The sequence below is a fragment of the Sprattus sprattus genome (genome assembly GCF_963457725.1).
Source record: "Sprattus sprattus genome assembly, chromosome: 10".
Taxonomy (NCBI): Eukaryota; Metazoa; Chordata; class Actinopteri; order Clupeiformes; family Clupeidae; genus Sprattus; species Sprattus sprattus.
The window spans coordinates 21,740,888-21,758,332 of record NC_137908.1 but is presented as its reverse complement, the minus strand read 5'-3'; the positions used below and the strand labels follow the sequence as shown (position 1 = coordinate 21,758,332).

General features: G+C 38.8%; 2 protein-coding genes across 2 annotated transcripts; both read left to right on the top strand.

The window, feature by feature from the left end:
• The first annotated feature begins 377 nt into the window (after nucleotides 1-377).
• abhd6a (abhydrolase domain containing 6, acylglycerol lipase a) lies at nucleotides 378-9,382 on the top strand. The gene is made up of 9 exons (XM_080845437.1): nucleotides 378-503; nucleotides 1,866-1,997; nucleotides 3,427-3,583; nucleotides 4,572-4,685; nucleotides 5,595-5,727; nucleotides 6,200-6,357; nucleotides 6,910-6,964; nucleotides 7,086-7,186; nucleotides 8,757-9,382. Exons 2-9 carry the CDS (start codon nucleotides 1,879-1,881, stop codon nucleotides 8,937-8,939), a joined length of 1,020 nt encoding a protein of 339 aa, XP_080701563.1. The 5' UTR covers nucleotides 378-503; nucleotides 1,866-1,878; the 3' UTR covers nucleotides 8,940-9,382.
• Nucleotides 9,383-11,827: 2,445 nt separating this feature from the next.
• rpp14 (ribonuclease P/MRP 14 subunit) lies at nucleotides 11,828-15,867 on the top strand. Its single transcript, XM_080846200.1, has 6 exons — nucleotides 11,828-11,877; nucleotides 12,320-12,432; nucleotides 12,688-12,772; nucleotides 13,115-13,191; nucleotides 15,015-15,093; nucleotides 15,634-15,867. Exons 2-6 carry the CDS (start codon nucleotides 12,359-12,361, stop codon nucleotides 15,724-15,726), a joined length of 408 nt encoding a protein of 135 aa, XP_080702326.1. The 5' UTR covers nucleotides 11,828-11,877; nucleotides 12,320-12,358; the 3' UTR covers nucleotides 15,727-15,867.
• Nucleotides 15,868-17,445: the final 1,578 nt, after the last annotated feature.

The window sequence follows — 17,445 nt, the reverse complement described above, 5'->3', positions numbered from 1 at the left end:
TATGCAACTGAACAGTTGTTTTACATCAATTGCTACGTATATTTAACGAAACCTTGCTAAATGACATATAGAAACAACATTTTTAGTGTGATACCAGTTTAGATGGGATGCATTCCTTTTTTAAACTGAAACATGCATCACCACCAGTGTCAATGTGTTAATCCTGCTAACAGCAACCAATATCCAAATGCTTTACAATGATTTTATTTTTAAAAAAAAGGCCTGTCATCCAAATATTGTGATTTCCCTCCCTTGTCAGCAGACACTGTCCTTCGTCTCTCTGTCGTTTGGTAACAGAAAACGTCTGGGCACTTTTTTCGTCGGCATAATTTTTTCTCCCTAGTCCTTTGTACAGGCTACCTTTAAAGCGGAGGAATCACGCGAATGAATTTACGTCCTTGCTCCTGAAACCTTGCAACAGTCAGATCAAGATTATGATGAATAGGCCTACCTGAAAGTGGAAATCATCTTGGCAGTAACTCTTCTGTGTCCGGATTTACACGGTAATTGTGTATAATAATTTACGCTCTTGTAGGTTATGACGTGCGTTTTATATAAGGTAAGGAAGTGCAACGAAACGTTCGCGTGTTACTGATAGCCACAAAAGTATTGCTTTATAAAGCTGTCAAGTGACTTGAGAATTTGATACAAAACAATTCGCCTACTCGATGTAAGATTAAGAGGGAATAAGCCTATACATGTGAAATAAGAGATCATACAAGAGTAACTAGACATCAGTGGCATGCTTTGTATATGACCATGTCAAGAAGCCTACCACCTCTCACCACACGCTAAATATGGAACAATATTGTTCAAATTGAACTATAATGACGTGGACAATGCTGGTTTTAATTATCCTATATGCGCACTGCACCCTCTGCATAGGCCTAGCCATACGATTCTGTGTTGATACGTTGATTTTTAATCGCATGACATTCATTTTCTGTAAAAATGCTGTCGCTAATCTGTGAACACTGATGGAACGTTAAGCATCACTTATAGACTGGTCTTGGCGATACTTGTTAAGTTTCGTCTCTCTCTCTCTCTCTCTCTCTCTCTCTCTCTCTCTCTGACATAGGTACTTGCATAGATACACACAATTAATCAATGATTTGACATATGTTTATCAATGGAGACGTTTGTATCTCAAGCCAGTTACATAGGACTGAGTTTAATATGAGTCCAAGAGAAAACAAAAAACCTAAATTCTGTAAATCTGTTGCCAGATGCTAAGATATTAATCATGCCAGCTGTTTTAAAAAACACACAGTGGTGTCAGATTGCTTATGCTACAAATACTATGTCAAAAGTCAAGCTTTTTAGCTAATCTGTTATAAACTGGTGAGTGTGTTTGTGTTTGTGCAATAATCATTCTTATACAGATAAAAAGAGAATATTTCCCTCATCAGAAGCCCTGTAGTAGTCAAATTTTAACTAAGTGGTTGTTAACTTCATTCTGTGCAATGTTGTGTTAGGGACTGCTGTAATAGGACACCGCTGCTTTGTGTGCGGTGATGTGAGGATGTGGTTTGTGTCCTGGGGTGATGCATGAGTTGCTCTGATTGTGTGTCAGTGTATTGTTTGTGACAGCACTTGCAGACTGTTCTGGCCTGTTCTGGAATGCAGAATCTTCTTACTGTTTCTCACTCATACACACATATTGAAAAATACACTTACACCCTAATTGCTACCTCTCTTTAATATGCAAGTAAATGACTGGAGAGTATGGCAAGATGTGTATGTGTGATGTATTCTAAAGTATCTTTCTAGAAATTTGAAAAATAAATCCAGGATGACTTGAATGTTACCAGTCTTTTGGGACAAAAAGAGATGCTTATAACGCTGCTGATGGCACTTTTTTTCAGAAGAAGCACAGCCATGGATCTGGATGTAGTGAATATGTTTGTCATCGCTGGAGGCACCCTCGCCATCCCTATCCTGGCATTTTTTGCCTCCTTTCTACTGTGGCCTGCAGCGATCATACATGTATATTACTGGTAATGTCAAGTTTGGTTTGTAATGGACAGGGCTTCATGATGAAAAGGTCATCAAGTTTTCTTATGGTTTGACTTAATATAGCTTCTGTAGTCTGTTTCTTTTTCTGATATTTAAATCATACATATTTTACCTTAGTCCCATGAAGCGGAAATCAGGATTTCTTCGTTCTCTGTTCATGTCTGCCTGTGCAAATGCATCAAGCCTCATGGTTCAAAAAGAGCAGGTCCATGGACTGGGAAACTTTCAACCTGGGCCACCAACCTATGGGAAGTCCCCAACTAATTGCACAAGTAATTAAATATATTTTCCTGTGTATAGCTACATTTAATTCAATTAAATTGTATTTATATAGCGCCATAACAATACACTCTCAAAGAGCCTTAACCTAAAAAACTCATATGTATATTTATTGAATTGGTAAATGCAGTGGTTCCCAAAATGTAGGCTGAGTCCCCCAGAGGGGGGCAAAAAAACATGAGGTTTTAAAAAACATAACATTATGCAAATCCTAAACGACCAACTACTGCCCATATTCTGTATTCATATGGCAGTGCTCTTATAATATTGTAGCCTGTAATGAACCTGAATCGGGTTATGAGTTTATAGTCTACTTTGCAATTAAATAATATGGGTAGTATGACCTAAGGTTGAGCCTATATGTCATAATGTAATTATATATCTCTGAGAACATGGAAAGGATCCATACAGAGATAGTGACCTGTGTCTGTTTATCTCAATAACTGTAAATAATCTGTAGAACATTACTGTTTGTACAGTTTATGTAGTTTAAGTTTCAGCTCTGTTGAAACACTGGAAACACTGATTCTGGACCATCTTCAATACTCAATACTGGACCTATTTCAATAGGGTTTGTCCCTAGTAAATATTTGGATCCAAAAAGATGAAAAAATAGGCCAAGGTTAAAAAAATAAAGTTTCCCTTTAAATGCTCTCTGAGGGTGTGGATCTGGCGTAAAGGTTATGGTGTTTTCAGCAGGCTTAGTGCTGGCCTTGTGTAATTTGCCCCGTGGACTTTTGCATCACAGTTAGGTAACATTTTTCACTCTTGACCTTAATACTGACTAACCACATCAAAGTCAACATTTGTAGTCTTGATTGTGATCTTTCCAATGCTCATACCAGTACGTGTGTTTTTATTTTTGGAGTCAAATATATACACGGATAAACAAGAACAGCAACTAAGTGTTGGCTCACAGATGTTATTCATATTATACTTGATCCACCTGCTGGCCACAACCAGTTTGACAATGGAACTTAATATCAAATTTAGGAATTGTTCTACCATCCACATGCCATTTGGATTCTTACAGTAAAACACTGAAATTTCATGTGAGGCAGATTTAGCTCCTAAGCTTATTGTAATATGTCTGTACTGACTGAGTTTCTTTTCTTGCTTTTTCATTATTAGGTATTGGAGGAGAGCACTGGGCTTGCAGGTGAACCATTCAGAATATGAGGGGTACCGGTTTGGCTACTCCACCCGTGGGAAACCTGGGAACCGCCCGTCTATCCTCTTGCTTCATGGGTTTTCTGCTCAAAAAGACATGTGGCTCTCTGTGGTGAAGGTAAAATGGAGTTGGCACATAACATATTCTTACAGAGTGTTTTATCATGTTATATACTGCAGTAGAGTCAGGAGAGGTCACTTTAAGCCCATGACACACCAGGCAGACGGTCTGCCCATGTCTGGCCATCGTGAGCGTCTGTGGTGAGCGTTTAGGTGTGTCCAGCACTGTTGGCACTAGTCAGACCCCTGTCAGCAGCATTTTGTCCAATTGAGCATGTTGAATCAGCAGTGGAGCCTTTTGGCTGTTCAGCTTAATTATTTCCAGCTCTCGATGCACGTTCGGAATAGCCCCCCTGAGCCTGTTGTTGTAGTATCCATGATTTCACCCATTCAGTGCTGGTTCTCCTTAATCTTCACCTCTGCCTCTCCCTTTCTTCTTCCACATCCGAAAGAACAAGGGCTGACATCACCAGTGCCATTTGGAACTTGTTATAAGACATATTCTTCATTAGAAGTAGCTTTATAACAAGGCCGTCTGTCGTGAGCAAAAGGGGAGTGAAAATGGTTATGTGTTACAGAGTTATTCCTCTTACGCAGGTGCAGAAGGTATGTGCTAGTTTGCCATTGGCTGTAATCTTTGTGGTGTGTTCAAGTGCAACTGCCCCAGACACAGGCAATGCAACAGTCAGCCTTTGTCAATGCCAGTTCTTCGATGTCGGTTTGGTGTGTCTCTGGCTTTAGTTCCCATGACCTCCCCACAGAAAGAAGACAGAGTGATAGAAATACATAAATGCTAGATGGAGTTGAATGGTTGGTCGGTTGAGTTTCAGGTGCATCATAACGGATAGTGCAACATCTCTGCTGTTCTTTTCACCATCACAAATCCTAGACTGGCCCCGTTGACCTTCTGGTGGCAAAAAATAAATTGTTCACATTACAGTGATTAAAATGTATAAACTAAGACTGAATTTCAAATGAATAACATAACAAGTCAATATTGTGCTTATGATTTTTAAATGAACTGATCAGTTTGGTCTTTTTTGCAGTTTCTCCCGAAAAATGTGCATATTATATGTGTGGACATGCCAGGCCACGGTGGTACTACACGTACCAGTGCTGTGGACTACTCCATTGAGGGTCAGGTCAAGAGGATACACCAGGTAGGCTGTGCTCACTGATGACGAAAGATGGGATGGGACCAAGATAGAGTTAATTAAAACAACGAAATTATTCAAACAGACCACAAATAGGCTCATTCACAAGGCGCTTGGTTTATTATCATTAGTTTTTTTTAGCAGACCTATCCATTCTCTAGGCCTAGTTGTTTCGAGGTCACGCAAGGGGCACCTATCCCAGCGTCCCCCCCCCCCCCCCCCCCGGTCGACAGGCTCACGAACTAGGCAAGCTGATGCTTAGCAGAAATGAGATAGAACACCAGGGCACCATGATTTGCATTCTTAATTTCAACTCTCGTCTTTAACTGAACTTCAGCCCGACAGAATAGTTGCAACAAGATTATTGCGTCAGAGCGAAATTAAAAAACATAGGTTTGTTTTCACGAATTATGCAAGCTGCTGCTAAGCAGAAATGAGAGAGAACACCAGGGCAATAGAAGGCCCCAATTAGTTTCTGTTATTGGTGCAACACAGGCACTCTCTGATTCTATAAAACAGCTCTACTGCCATTAAACTTTCCATATACATGTTAACATTTAACAGTTTCATATAAAACACATAACACATTTACTTATTAGTGGTGTTGTAAAGAAAATCTGAAACGTGTTCATGTCTAGGGATGGAAGAGTTGAGTGGAATGTAGCATGTCTGAATGCCTGTTCTTGTTACCATTTTACACATTTAGATGTCAAGGCAGTGGAGAACGCGTAAAATGACCAACAGATCTAGAAGTTTAAATAACTCCCACTGTTGATGACCAAACATTTTGCTTTTAGATTCCTTTTTACACACAGGTATTTGGTATCTGAGACAGATGAATAACAAACAGACCAGTTTACACTGGTGTACTAATAAAAATGTTCTGCTTGTGTTCACTGAATCCCTCTTGTCTAGTTTGTCAAGAGCATTGACTTAAACAAGAAGCCCTTTCACCTGGTAGGCACGTCCATGGGGGGCAATGTGGCTGGTGTGTATGCTGCAAGTTTCCCTGCTGACCTTTGCAGTCTGACTCTCATCTGTCCAGCAGGTCTGTCAGTTAAAATTATATGTCACCACTAAATTAATCAACATCAATGTATACAACCTACTGTGTTTGCTGTCAGTAAAATAAACAGAGAGCACTCTTATATCCATAACTGGACATACAGTGGGCCTGTCATTTCTATTCACTCAATAAAATGGACCTAAAAAACTATTAGTGCCACTGTTAGCTATCTATAAGTCAGTTCTTAATACAACTGTATGGTTGTACATTGTTGCATAAAAAAATGCACTCATAAAATCACATAAATACTGAAATAGTACTGGTATATAGGTTTTGTGTTAAATAAATACTTTTCTTATTGTATCACCGAGTTTCATAAATACTTGGTGAAGCAAATGAAAGTGTAGGTGTTTGTTTCTGAGGTTTTATGGTGATTAGAGATACAGTTCCATTGAAACGTTAATTGCATGGACTGACAAATAACGCTATCCATACTGCTCTGTGTAACACTCAGGTTTGATATACCCTACTGAGAGTAAGTTTGTAAAGCACCTGAAGGAGCTGGAGAAGACACAGGACACACAGAGCATCGGACTCATCCCCTCCACTCCTGAGGAAATGGAGGAGATGCTGAAGCTGTGCTCCTTTGTTCGCTTTAAGATACCTCAGCAGGTACCGTGCCTGTGTTTTCCTTACAACACGGTTCAGTTTGATTTGTTTATGTGATTGTAGATTTGTCTCAGGGTTACTCAGATAACTTCCATCATATCCAGATAGTATTGCCTGTGATTTCCACAGATATCTTAGGGATAATGTTTTTCAACCTTATTTTGACCCTTATCAAAGATTTATTTTTTCGGTTTGAGCAGGAATCTGCCTTCCGGGTTTTTGTTAAGCGTTTTTGACTAATGTTTGTCTTAACTCTTAGCACGATCCTCCTTACCTCACCTCAATTAAATGCACAACACTGAACAGTGGGACAGCCACTGGGTAACTGCTGTTTGCATCAGTTCCCTCCAGCAGGGGTGAGATTATGAAAGATGCAGCAGTGCTACATACCCCATTTTCTTCTTTTTAAGAGGAACCAAGTCTTGCTAGATGTGATGTTTTAAACTTAGGAATGTAGTTAATTGTAAATAATAACCACTGTCAAAAAGAAAAAATTGGTATCAAAGACAGATGCTCAGATATGAAATCAAATAATGTATTAAACTATTATTCCAGATTCTTCAGGGATTAGTTGATGTCCGGATCCCACACAATGATTTCTATCGAGAGGGTTTGTACCTTGACCGTCTTAACTTAACATTTGCAACAGTACCACAATTAGTATATAGATGCATCAAACGAACATACATTGTTTAAATGAGTGACTATGTAGGAATTTTACTTTTCCATAGTGTTCATGGAGATCGTTGGAGAGGAATCCAGGCATTCCTTAAATGACAACATGCACTTAATATCTACACCACTGCAAGTTATTTGGGGGAAACACGATCAGGTAACATATTACGAACCCTTTGACCTTACCTAGAAACAAACCTTTGTCAGTGGTGGCCAAAACTTTGAGACGTTGATTTTGTTATTAATATTGATACTACTGAGGGAGAACTAGTTGCTACCTGGATGGGCTGTATGTGAGAAGGCTAATGTCCAAATCAGTTGTGTTACCCTAGCGCAGCTAAGAAGGCCCTTCATTGCATTCTTTTTCATGGAATTTTTGGAGCCTGATTAGATCAGTTTAGATACGTGTTTAAGGTTTTATTTAACATTTTATTCTTTTAACATTTAATAATTATTTAACATTATATTTTTTATTTTTTATTTGTAAAGGACTTTAGTTGGATCCTTCTTTATCTTTAGATGCAAATTTGTGTTGTGTAAAATCATATCCACATAACCATGGAGCGATTTGTACATGAGAATTGGGTTTTATACATTTGTGGATCACTTCCTGTGAATTTGTAGGGCAAGTGACATTTGTGATTTTCCTTCAATTTATTTTCTTGTCTGGGATTAGTTCTTAGCTAAGAACAGGATTTAAGAACGTGGAAAAGCAGTCGTAGATAGGCCAGATTGGAGAATGCCATGTTCTTAAGGGCTGGTTTTTAGAGAAATCTTTGTTGATTGCGTTCACATGAATTCTACAGACATTCTCAGATTTAAATAATTATAATAATACAAATAAATACGTCAATATTATTATAATTAACAATTACCTTCACATTTGATTCTACGAGGCATCATGATGTCCTAAAATCAATAGTATCACTACTCGAACACTGCAAATGGCAGTGTATAAATAAATAAGCACTTAACTCAATCACGTGGATATAGCCATAGTGGAATAGAATGGACACATCTATGGGGGGCACTGTGGCGCAAGCAGTAGCCCTGAACATACATGGGATTGAACCCCAACGTGGATACGTGTTCGAATCCGACCTGCGTTCATTTCCAGGTCTCACTCCCCACCTCTTCTCTCCATCTCATTTCCTGGTACAACCTTTACTGTCCTATCGATTAAAGGCAAAAAGCCCAAAAACAAACAAAAAAACAAACAAAAAAAAAGAATGGACACATCTACATACTGCAACAGTACCTCCACCTCTGCACCAGTGAAGTTAGGTCTGCGTTTACTGGCTGGTGCACCACCTATGTTCACTTTCCGTTCTGACATGATTTTGATCAGTGTCTGTGTAGAGCCTACCCATTGGACAAAATGTAGATGTCAAAGACGGGTCTTTGATAGCTCAGGAGACCTAGATGTGGTCTTTTTATTGTTTCAATAATGTGTGAATTTAATCGCAAATATCACTAAATGAGGAGAAACCGTTAGAGACAGAAATGTCAATGTGCCTTCCTCAGAACAATATACAGTTTTTGCGTATGTTATGAAATTCAGAAATAATGTGCAATGAAATTAGGGCCCAGGAAACCAATCACTTACTTGACCATAGGCTTGCTTCAATCCCTCTTTTCATGTCAAGTGACATTATGCATTTGGCCAGTGTGAGAACCACTCCCACCGTTCTACATTGTTCATATTGACTCATTGTCTTCATGATTAGGTTGTGGATGTTTCTGGAGCCTCTGTATTGGCTGAAGCATTGCCGGGTTGTCGGGTAGATCTCCTGGATAACTGTGGCCATTCGGTGGTGATGGAACGGCCCCGTAAAACTGCCCAGCTCATCATGGACTTTATCATTGCTCAGCAGAACGCAGGCTGTGCTAGCAGCAAGAAACTTTCATGAGGCAGCTGGGATTCTACTTTTCAGAGATTTACTCTTAAGAGTGTATTGTGATTGATACAGATTTTTATATATCTAGCTATGTAACTCAGGGAGTTTGCCCTAAATCCTCACTCTCAGCAGGATGGGAAATAATTCTTAATCAGTAAAATGTGAACTACATGACAGTTCATTTTCAATGTGCCAAACTCAATTCATTTTGTTGCTACATTCATTCTTGGTCACACCAGTCACTTATGTTTTCATTTATTTCCGCCACACATTACTTAATATCCTGAAGGGTGAAACGGTCACAGTGGAATTTGGATTAAAATATATTTTTCTGAAAGTACCTGCACTGAGTTGTGCAGAGAAGTGAAGAAAGAGTAGTCAGTTTGGATAAATGCACTGAAAAGAGAAAAATACAGATTTACACAAAGTATGGTGTGTGTGGGTATGTGTCTGTTCTGTCTGTTCATTAAAGTATACAATGCAATGAATTATATGTTAAAGATATTATTAAATATGTACATATCACACTTGTGTCTGAAGTGATTTCATTAGTGTATTAAAACTGTATGATGATCATCCTAAAAACTTTAGTCGAAAAACTATTTAGATGTCAGGTGGTAACTCTGGGCTGTGATGGACATTACAGGAACTGCTGTTAATGTTGATTGTTCAGCAAGTTAAATCTGGGTTCAAATGTAAAAATATTTTCCCCTTAAAAGAAATAGACTAGGGCAATATAGTCATTAAAATGGTAAATCCTTTAACTCATGTTACAGACTCATGTTGCACCTTGGAAGTTCAACTACTGACCCTTATCAACATATCCTTAAGGAATTGTAAAATGATGAGTTTGTGTGCTTTTTAATGGCTGCAGTGGTGTGTGGCTCAATCTAGACCCTTTGGTATAGTGGGCATCGCGGAAAGGACCTAGCAACACCTCTAATGTAGTCTTTTCAGAATATTTGGAACACACTTTGTACCTGATGTACTGTAATGCATAAGCTGTCATATTGACAGGTTAAGTACTTGACAGAGAGAAAACCAGAAAGTACTTGAGTAGTCATATTCCAGGGGGTGGCAGGGAATAATCTTGCAATGAGTAAGTAAATCACCTGCAAATATTTGACTACCATTTTGGCTATTAGCTGTGTTGTTCTATCAACTCTGCTAACATTACATGTTATAAAAGACATTATCTTTGATGGACCAGTATACCTTTTCGCTCGTCTGTCTGTTACAGGCAATAGAAATTGACGGCAAAGCCATTAAACAGGAAGTAAGTTAGCTAATATCTTGGCCATTCTTTCTGCAATTGACTTGAAACTTGCTGTGAGAACTAACAGCCATGCCCTTGACATAATGGCATCAGGTTTCCATGGCAATTGTACATTGATGGGCTGCTTGGCTCCCTTGTCACTGCTTACAGCTATATTTAATTTTCAAAACAAACTAAATCTATACAAATGAACTAAACACAAATGGAAGATATAAGAAATATATTTGTGGTATAAGAGTTAAAGACATGATAACACATTGCTGTATCAAGTATCTTATTTCAGAGCAGTGGGCTTGTTTTCAATATTTTAGATTTTATAATATATTCTATAATACTTTTTATTTGGAATGCAGTACCGATTTTAAACACTTGGTTTCTGGGCAACATATTCCTGCTTTAATGTCATATTATATCATATTATATTACTCATATGCCTTTTTGTGCCTTTAAGCCGATATCAGTGTGTCTCTGAGTGTGACATGTCTATCAGTGTACCTCTTTGTTCCTCAGTGATAAAGATGTTTTGGTTATGAAAGCCAATAGGTCTCTGTAACTCGTGAGTCTGGACCCAGGGTGGCCCATGTGATCCGAGCTCTGTGATGAACACTCTTTCCAACTGATAGAATACTTAAAATCAGGTTTGTTCCCTATCTAGTTAGAGAAGCTGGTGAATCTCCATATGACTCTTTATGTAGACTGCATCATTGTAAATAAACCCTTGTTCCTGATTTTTCTACTGCGCCTGACTTAGGTCTCTTTTCCTGTGGCATAAAATTACTAACGTAGACATATTCAGCTTTTAAAATCATTTGTGTGTTTCTTTAAGAATAAATAAATTGAGATTAAGGGACAGTAGAATTTCTTTTGCGCAACAGGATTTTGCTGGCACTTTGTAACATGGCACTTTGAGGCACTTTGTTACGTGCTCTATAAATAAACGTTATGATGATTATATTTAACTAACAGGTTAGCTAACTAACAACCCCTCCTCTCAGACCCAATGTAGCAGAAATCTTTGTTTACTCTCTTAAGAGCATGGGAGATCACCGGGTCCACTGAAAGTCAGATGAGAAAAGTATGTAGCATTTCAGAGTGCTTTGTTACAAAATCTCAATGATATTATCTCAATGAAATGTGGTGCCTGTGCAGTGAGCTTACATTTATGTACTATAAATGTCTGTTTGATACTCCTATGTGGAGTTATGGGTCTCTTCACAGTGGCAAGACTTGCCTACAAGGACTTTGGTAGTAGTTACTCAGTATTTTATTGGATTAAAACACTTTTTTCCCTTTTAATTTAACTCTCTTCCTTTTAAGTGTTGTGAACATTTCAGATGATTTGTCATCATTTGTGATATGTCAGTGATAGGTAGATACATAACATAGGACTTTTATTTTGACTAAAGAAACCTTATGAATCGATTCTTCTATCCAAACGTTGTTCTTTATCGGATAAAGTCGTAGTTTGTTCCAGATTGGTGTCATCTGATTCATATAAGTCATAAAGCCGACTTTATAGCAAATTGTTACCATCAGGCTATTAGTACTTTGATTACAGGCAAGTGTTAACCAAGGAGCTTGGACGTGATAGCCTGACGACTAAAGCTTTCTTACGCATTTCCGGTTCCTGTCGTTTGGTCCTTCAAGGAAGGACATGCTCAGACAGTTATGAGAGTAAGTTTTTGAGTATGCAAAAATTCTCTACGAAGTTAAAACATTGTTGTTTAAAGCATTTCTGATATCAGGCTGTTATCTCCGAAAATACTACGGATAATGTCGACCAAAGTCTATCCATCAAGTTGGCTAGGCTAGCGTTAGCAAATAAAAAACCTCAATCCAATCCCTTGATAAACTCAAAAACGTGGCTGATGACACTAGTCGGTCGTTCGTGGACTGTTTATTTGCTGTTTATTGAGAATCATTTGTAAAATCTAGGTGTGTATATCAAACTGTAATATCGACGGTGTACTAAGCGTTGCTGGCAATGTCGGCAGGCCACATGACTTCACTGTTTTGGACGCCCCAGGACGCATGCCCTTTATTTTGATTTTTGATGCATGATCAAAATAGCTTTTTTATTGCCACTTTAATCCGTGCGCTCCTTGTTTGTTCGAAGGGTCTCGCATAACTAAGTAAACTGCGACGTGCGGACATAATGGAGGAACCCGCGGCTTTCGAACGGCTTGTGTACAAAAATGCTTCAATTTTCCACTATATGAAGATTTGTCTGTAAGTTTGAGCCTGATGTCTTTATTTGACATACCCATCTATTTTTCTCTGATGGAGATTGTTCCGCAATGTTTAGAGTTTATTAAGTGAGGCGTAGAGTGTGGCTTTGCATGAGGTAATGAAGTAATTAATTAATTAATCAGTTCTTTACGACCTTCTTGGAGATGGCTACTTGGTTGTTTTTTTTGCAGGTTTTTGGCACAATTTGATGTGCAAAACGTTCTGATAATGTCTTTCCCCCTCGTGTATGATTAGAGTATTAGAGAATGGAAGAAGAAACATTGAGGCCGCCCAGTTCAAACAACTAATCATCTCTGGTCTGAGACAGCTGTATGGAGAGGTAACTTAAGATCAAAAAGGATGACTCATACTCAAGTTAATACAATTTTTCCCCCCCACAAATATCTGTGAATAGCATACAGAACATGGTCAGTAAAGTAGCTCTTTCTTCTTGAGCCTCCTGTGTGATAACTCACCATTTGACAAAATCTTGGACCATTTTGTTATCGAATGTGGCTTTATGTGGTGTATTTATTATGGCATGATGGTGTATATGACACATTAACTATGGCCCAAGTTTCAAACCACTTCATAATAAAACAATATACTAAACACAGGTCAAAATGAATGTTAATTTATTTTAGGTTTTTCTTATTTTAGGTGATATTTTTTCTACTTTCAGGTAGGGGCGGCATTCCCCTTTGATCTGCTGAAGTTTGATCCAGGTACACTGACAGGCATGCTCCGTGTCTACAACAGGTACCACCTAATCATAGCAGCCATAGAATTAAAAAAGGGGGCCATTTAATTTCCCATTTATGCAGTCTGATGGAAGAGCAAGTAAATTATCTAACAAAAAGGGCGCCAGTGATGACTCAATTTGTTTGACATTTGATTGTTCACCTAGTAAATAAGCTACGCACAGAAAATGAAACACAAACGGACACGGATGTGTCTTGCCGCTTCCTCCGCCTCATTTGCAATACCTTCCATCCACTTCCTTTTATCCAACCTTATGCTTCTCTTCCCTTCTATATTCATGTCAGCATACTTCTTTCTAATCTGTGTCTTTACTCTTTCTGATCAAGTTCCCAGTATATTGTTGTTGATCGCTTCCCTTTCTTCGATAAGCCCCCATGATATGTTGCTGAGCTAGCTTCTGTTTTCTATTACATTGACTTTGTCTTCGTCTTCAACTGGTCTTCTTCTTGTACTTGTACTTGTACTTGAACTTGAACTTGATACCTGTTCTTCATGGCGATGTCAAAAACTTTTCTGGTGTGTTCAATTTTCAACTTGTGATATCATACCCAACTCTTACTCTGTCTTTATCCTTTGGTTCTTTTCATAGTCTTAACATGACTTTCATACACACATGATAATGATCACTTCCGATGTCAGCAGACCTAAATACTCAGGTGTCTTTCACTGAACCACCTACTAATATAGATAAGGCCTATCTGGTTTTTGGTTGTCCCATCGGTTGCCAACCTTTGCGTTCATGTCGCCAGTGACTTATCAGCATATCATGAGTGTTGCACTCATCCAGTACGTCTTGCAGTATTGTTTAGAACTCATTTTTTCTTACCTGTTCAGCGGCTTCTGTGGTTGCGTAAATGTGCACCATGGTCCATTTAATGTGCTTGGAATGATATCGAGCTTGAATAATCCTTTAATTGATCGGGGTCCAATCCATCAGGGCTCAAGTTGCGCTCAGCAATTGTATACCTACCCCATCTCTGTGAATGTCATCTTCTCTTCCAGAGTAGATTATGGTCTCTCCCCCCGGGAGCTGTAGTTTCCCTTGTCCGATGCATTAAGTATCGCTGATGCCCATTACATCTATATCTCTCTTAACCATCTCTCTCGCCGCCTGCGGAATATAACAACTCTGGTACAGTATTCGTACATTCCAATTCCCAATTTTGGTGATGTTCTTTAGGTGTTGAAGGCGTCCTGCTGTCCTGCTGGCCCTCATGCGCCATGGGCTCTCTGTTGCTAGGATGAGCAGCAACAGCTTCCCTGAGATTCAATGGTTTTTCTATGCTTCTTGTTTCTGTAAAAAGCACTACAGCCCAACCCCAAACCTGGAGGACCAGGGGATCACTCTTTGTCTGGTCCCTATGAAAGACTAAAATTCTTCATCATTAAACAAGGAATGGAAAATAATTATGATATTACGTAACTGCAGACACCTAGCATCAAGCGTACAATTTACAATAAATCTGTCAATTGACTATCAAGTGTCTATAAAGGGTGAGTTGCTGGATTCCTTGATTGACTTGTTTACCCAATGAAACTGTGGCGGTAGGAACAGTGTATTTCTCACTACCATTTATCAGTGATACAAGCACTTCACTCAAGAAACCTTTTTGCTTTCCTAAAGAATAACTTGCCATGAATGTGAATAGGCCGCCTCACTTCAGTCTCGTGCTTGTTTTCCACCACTCGAAGCATGCCCTCAATGTATGTGTGATTTTATCTTGTTGGAGAGGTCAGTATTGTTTGGTTTCATTGTTATTATATAGTGTGTGAGATACTGAGGTATGCTAATGTTTTATTTGTTTGGGTGTTTTCTACAGTGGCCTTGTGAAGTTGTGGAGTGCCCTAACTTTAATAGGATCCTACCAGAATGAACTGTGTGCAGTCAGAGTCACTCAGGTAAAATAACTCATTTCATTGCATTCTTATGAAATAATTTATCTTGAAATGTTTTCTACAAACACTTTCAACAGAAATAGTTTTCTTCCACATTGTCCTGATAGAAATAGACATTTTTAAAATTGTATAAAGTCTGCTGGCACCAAGAGCCCTTTTCCATCAGGCAGCATCAGGACCCAGTAGGTCTTGCACTGCCTGAAATTCTAACTGATCAATAATTTTGACATGGTTTCCCCTGAGGAAGGCCTATATGAGTTTCTGCTAAGGATTCCACAGCCCAACTTAATATTTACCAAACTAATTGAACAGTCATTGTCTTAGCTTGGTTATAAAAACACACTTAATGTTTTTTTCTGCTAATCCACTTCACATACCTCACTCATTGTCCAACAATCAGTCAAGCCAAGGGCTTTTGATTTTAGCGATTCTAGACTGTAATATGTGTCAATGTTAGGCATGGTAAATTATTTGACTTATATGTGAAATGGGACACAATAGTGTGAAATGCAAGTTACTGACTTTTTTTGTTTTGTTTTTCAGGTCTCTCCATTTCTTTTAGCATTATCTGGAAACAGCCGTGAACTGGAACTTGACCAAGCTTCATTTACAGGTGAAAAACCGCTCTTGACCTAGCACCAGGAAGAGGTGGACATGAACATCATTTTAAGGAGAGATGTTTTCGTCAAACACATGTGCCACACAATTAACTTGGCTTGGTGTGGTAAGAGGAAGCCTCCTTTGACGCAGGCTTGCAGTCAACGACTACTATATGTGGGGGAGCGAGCATCTCTTGCGAAATCTTTCAGTGCAAGAGATGTTGCACTTTTTGCTGAGCTAACTGGTGATACAAACCCCCTCCACCTCGATCCAGAATATGCCAAAACCACTTCTTTTGAAACTCCTATTGTTCATGGTGTTCTCATCAATGGACTGATTTCAGCAGTTCTTGGGACAAAAATGCCAGGAAAAGGCTGCATATTCCTCTATCAGGAAATCCGCTTCCCAGCACCCCTTTACATTGGAGAGGAAGTGGTGGCTGAGGCAGAAGTAAAGAAAATTAAAATGTCATTTGCTTTTATTTCCGTTACATGCTCTGTTAAAGACAAGGTTGTCATGGAAGGAGAGGTTATGGTTATGATGCCGGAACATGCAGAAGGGCCATAGAAAACTTCCAATTATATATTTTTGTTGTTTATAAATTGCTGTGGTGGTGTTTAATGTATTGTTTTTGACAGACAATAAATGGAAAAAGATAAGTTATATTGTCTACAGTATCTTTGACTGAACCATTGGGTGGTCTCTGAGTGTAGTTCAAATGTCAACATTAGTCTTCTCCAGTGAATCCCCCCCAACTTGCATACGGCTTGGTATGGTTGATTAGGCCTATTCTCAAATTGATGTTTGCCACAGTCAAGAGTCATATTCTCTTGGAATGATGGGAATTAAATAATTAATATTTTGCACCCATTAGACTGTAACATTTCATGTCATGAGGCCTGCAGTGCTCTGTGGAAATCTGCAGACCTTTGAAAACGGACAACACAAACAAAGCACTTGATTAAGAAGTCTTTGTTTCAAAATGATAATAAGCTGGAAGAAATGGCTGGTTATATTATGACTAAGTTTTTATGATGTTGCACAACCATCAGTTTTGTGCTTCTACGTAATAGTGTAGTTTGAAACGTCAGCCAAACAAAAAACCAGACTAAGCACAATTTGCACTGTAAAATTGACAAGAAGTTGATATAGCCTGCCACATAAGCCAGACCATGTTCAAGAAACCCAATGCAACAATTTGACACTTTTTGGGGTATGGTTTTATAGGCAACTAGTTTTGGTACCATCTTTCCCTCTAGCTATCCAGGATATGCCCTATGTACAGTCATGACCAAAAGTTTTGAGAATGACACCAATATACATTTTCACAAAGTTTGCTGCTTCAGTGTCTTTATATATTTTTGTCAGATGTTACTATGGAAGACTGAAGTATAATTACAAGCATTTAATAAGTGTCAAAGGCTTTTATTGACTATTACATGAAGTGGATGCAAAAAGTCAATATTTGCAGTGTTGACCCTTCTTTTTCAAGACCTCTGCAATCCGCCCTGGCATGCTGTCATTTAACTTCTGGGCCACATCCTGACTGATGGCAGCCCATTCTTGCATAATCAATGCTTGGAGTTTGTCAGAATTTGTGGGATTTTGTTTGTCCACCCGCCTATTGAGGATTGACCACAATTTCTCAATGGGATTAAGGTCTGGGGAGTTTCCAGTCCATGGACCCAAAATATTGATGTTTTCTTCCCCAGCCCACTTAGTTATCCCTTTTGCCTTATGGCAAGGTGCTCCATC

Coding starts and splice junctions, on each gene's coding strand:
- abhd6a (XM_080845437.1), top strand. CDS start 1,879: ATGGATCTGGATGTAGTGAATATGTTTGTCATCGCTGGAGGCACCCTC. Junction 5,728..6,199: donor GACTCTCATCTGTCCAGCAG/GTCTGTCAGTTA, acceptor TGTAACACTCAG/GTTTGATATACCCTACTGAG. Junction 6,358..6,909: donor GCTTTAAGATACCTCAGCAG/GTACCGTGCCTG, acceptor CTATTATTCCAG/ATTCTTCAGGGATTAGTTGA.
- rpp14 (XM_080846200.1), top strand. CDS start 12,359: ATGGAGGAACCCGCGGCTTTCGAACGGCTTGTGTACAAAAATGCTTCA. Junction 12,433..12,687: donor CACTATATGAAGATTTGTCT/GTAAGTTTGAGC, acceptor GTGTATGATTAG/AGTATTAGAGAATGGAAGAA. Junction 13,192..15,014: donor ATGCTCCGTGTCTACAACAG/GTACCACCTAAT, acceptor TGTTTTCTACAG/TGGCCTTGTGAAGTTGTGGA.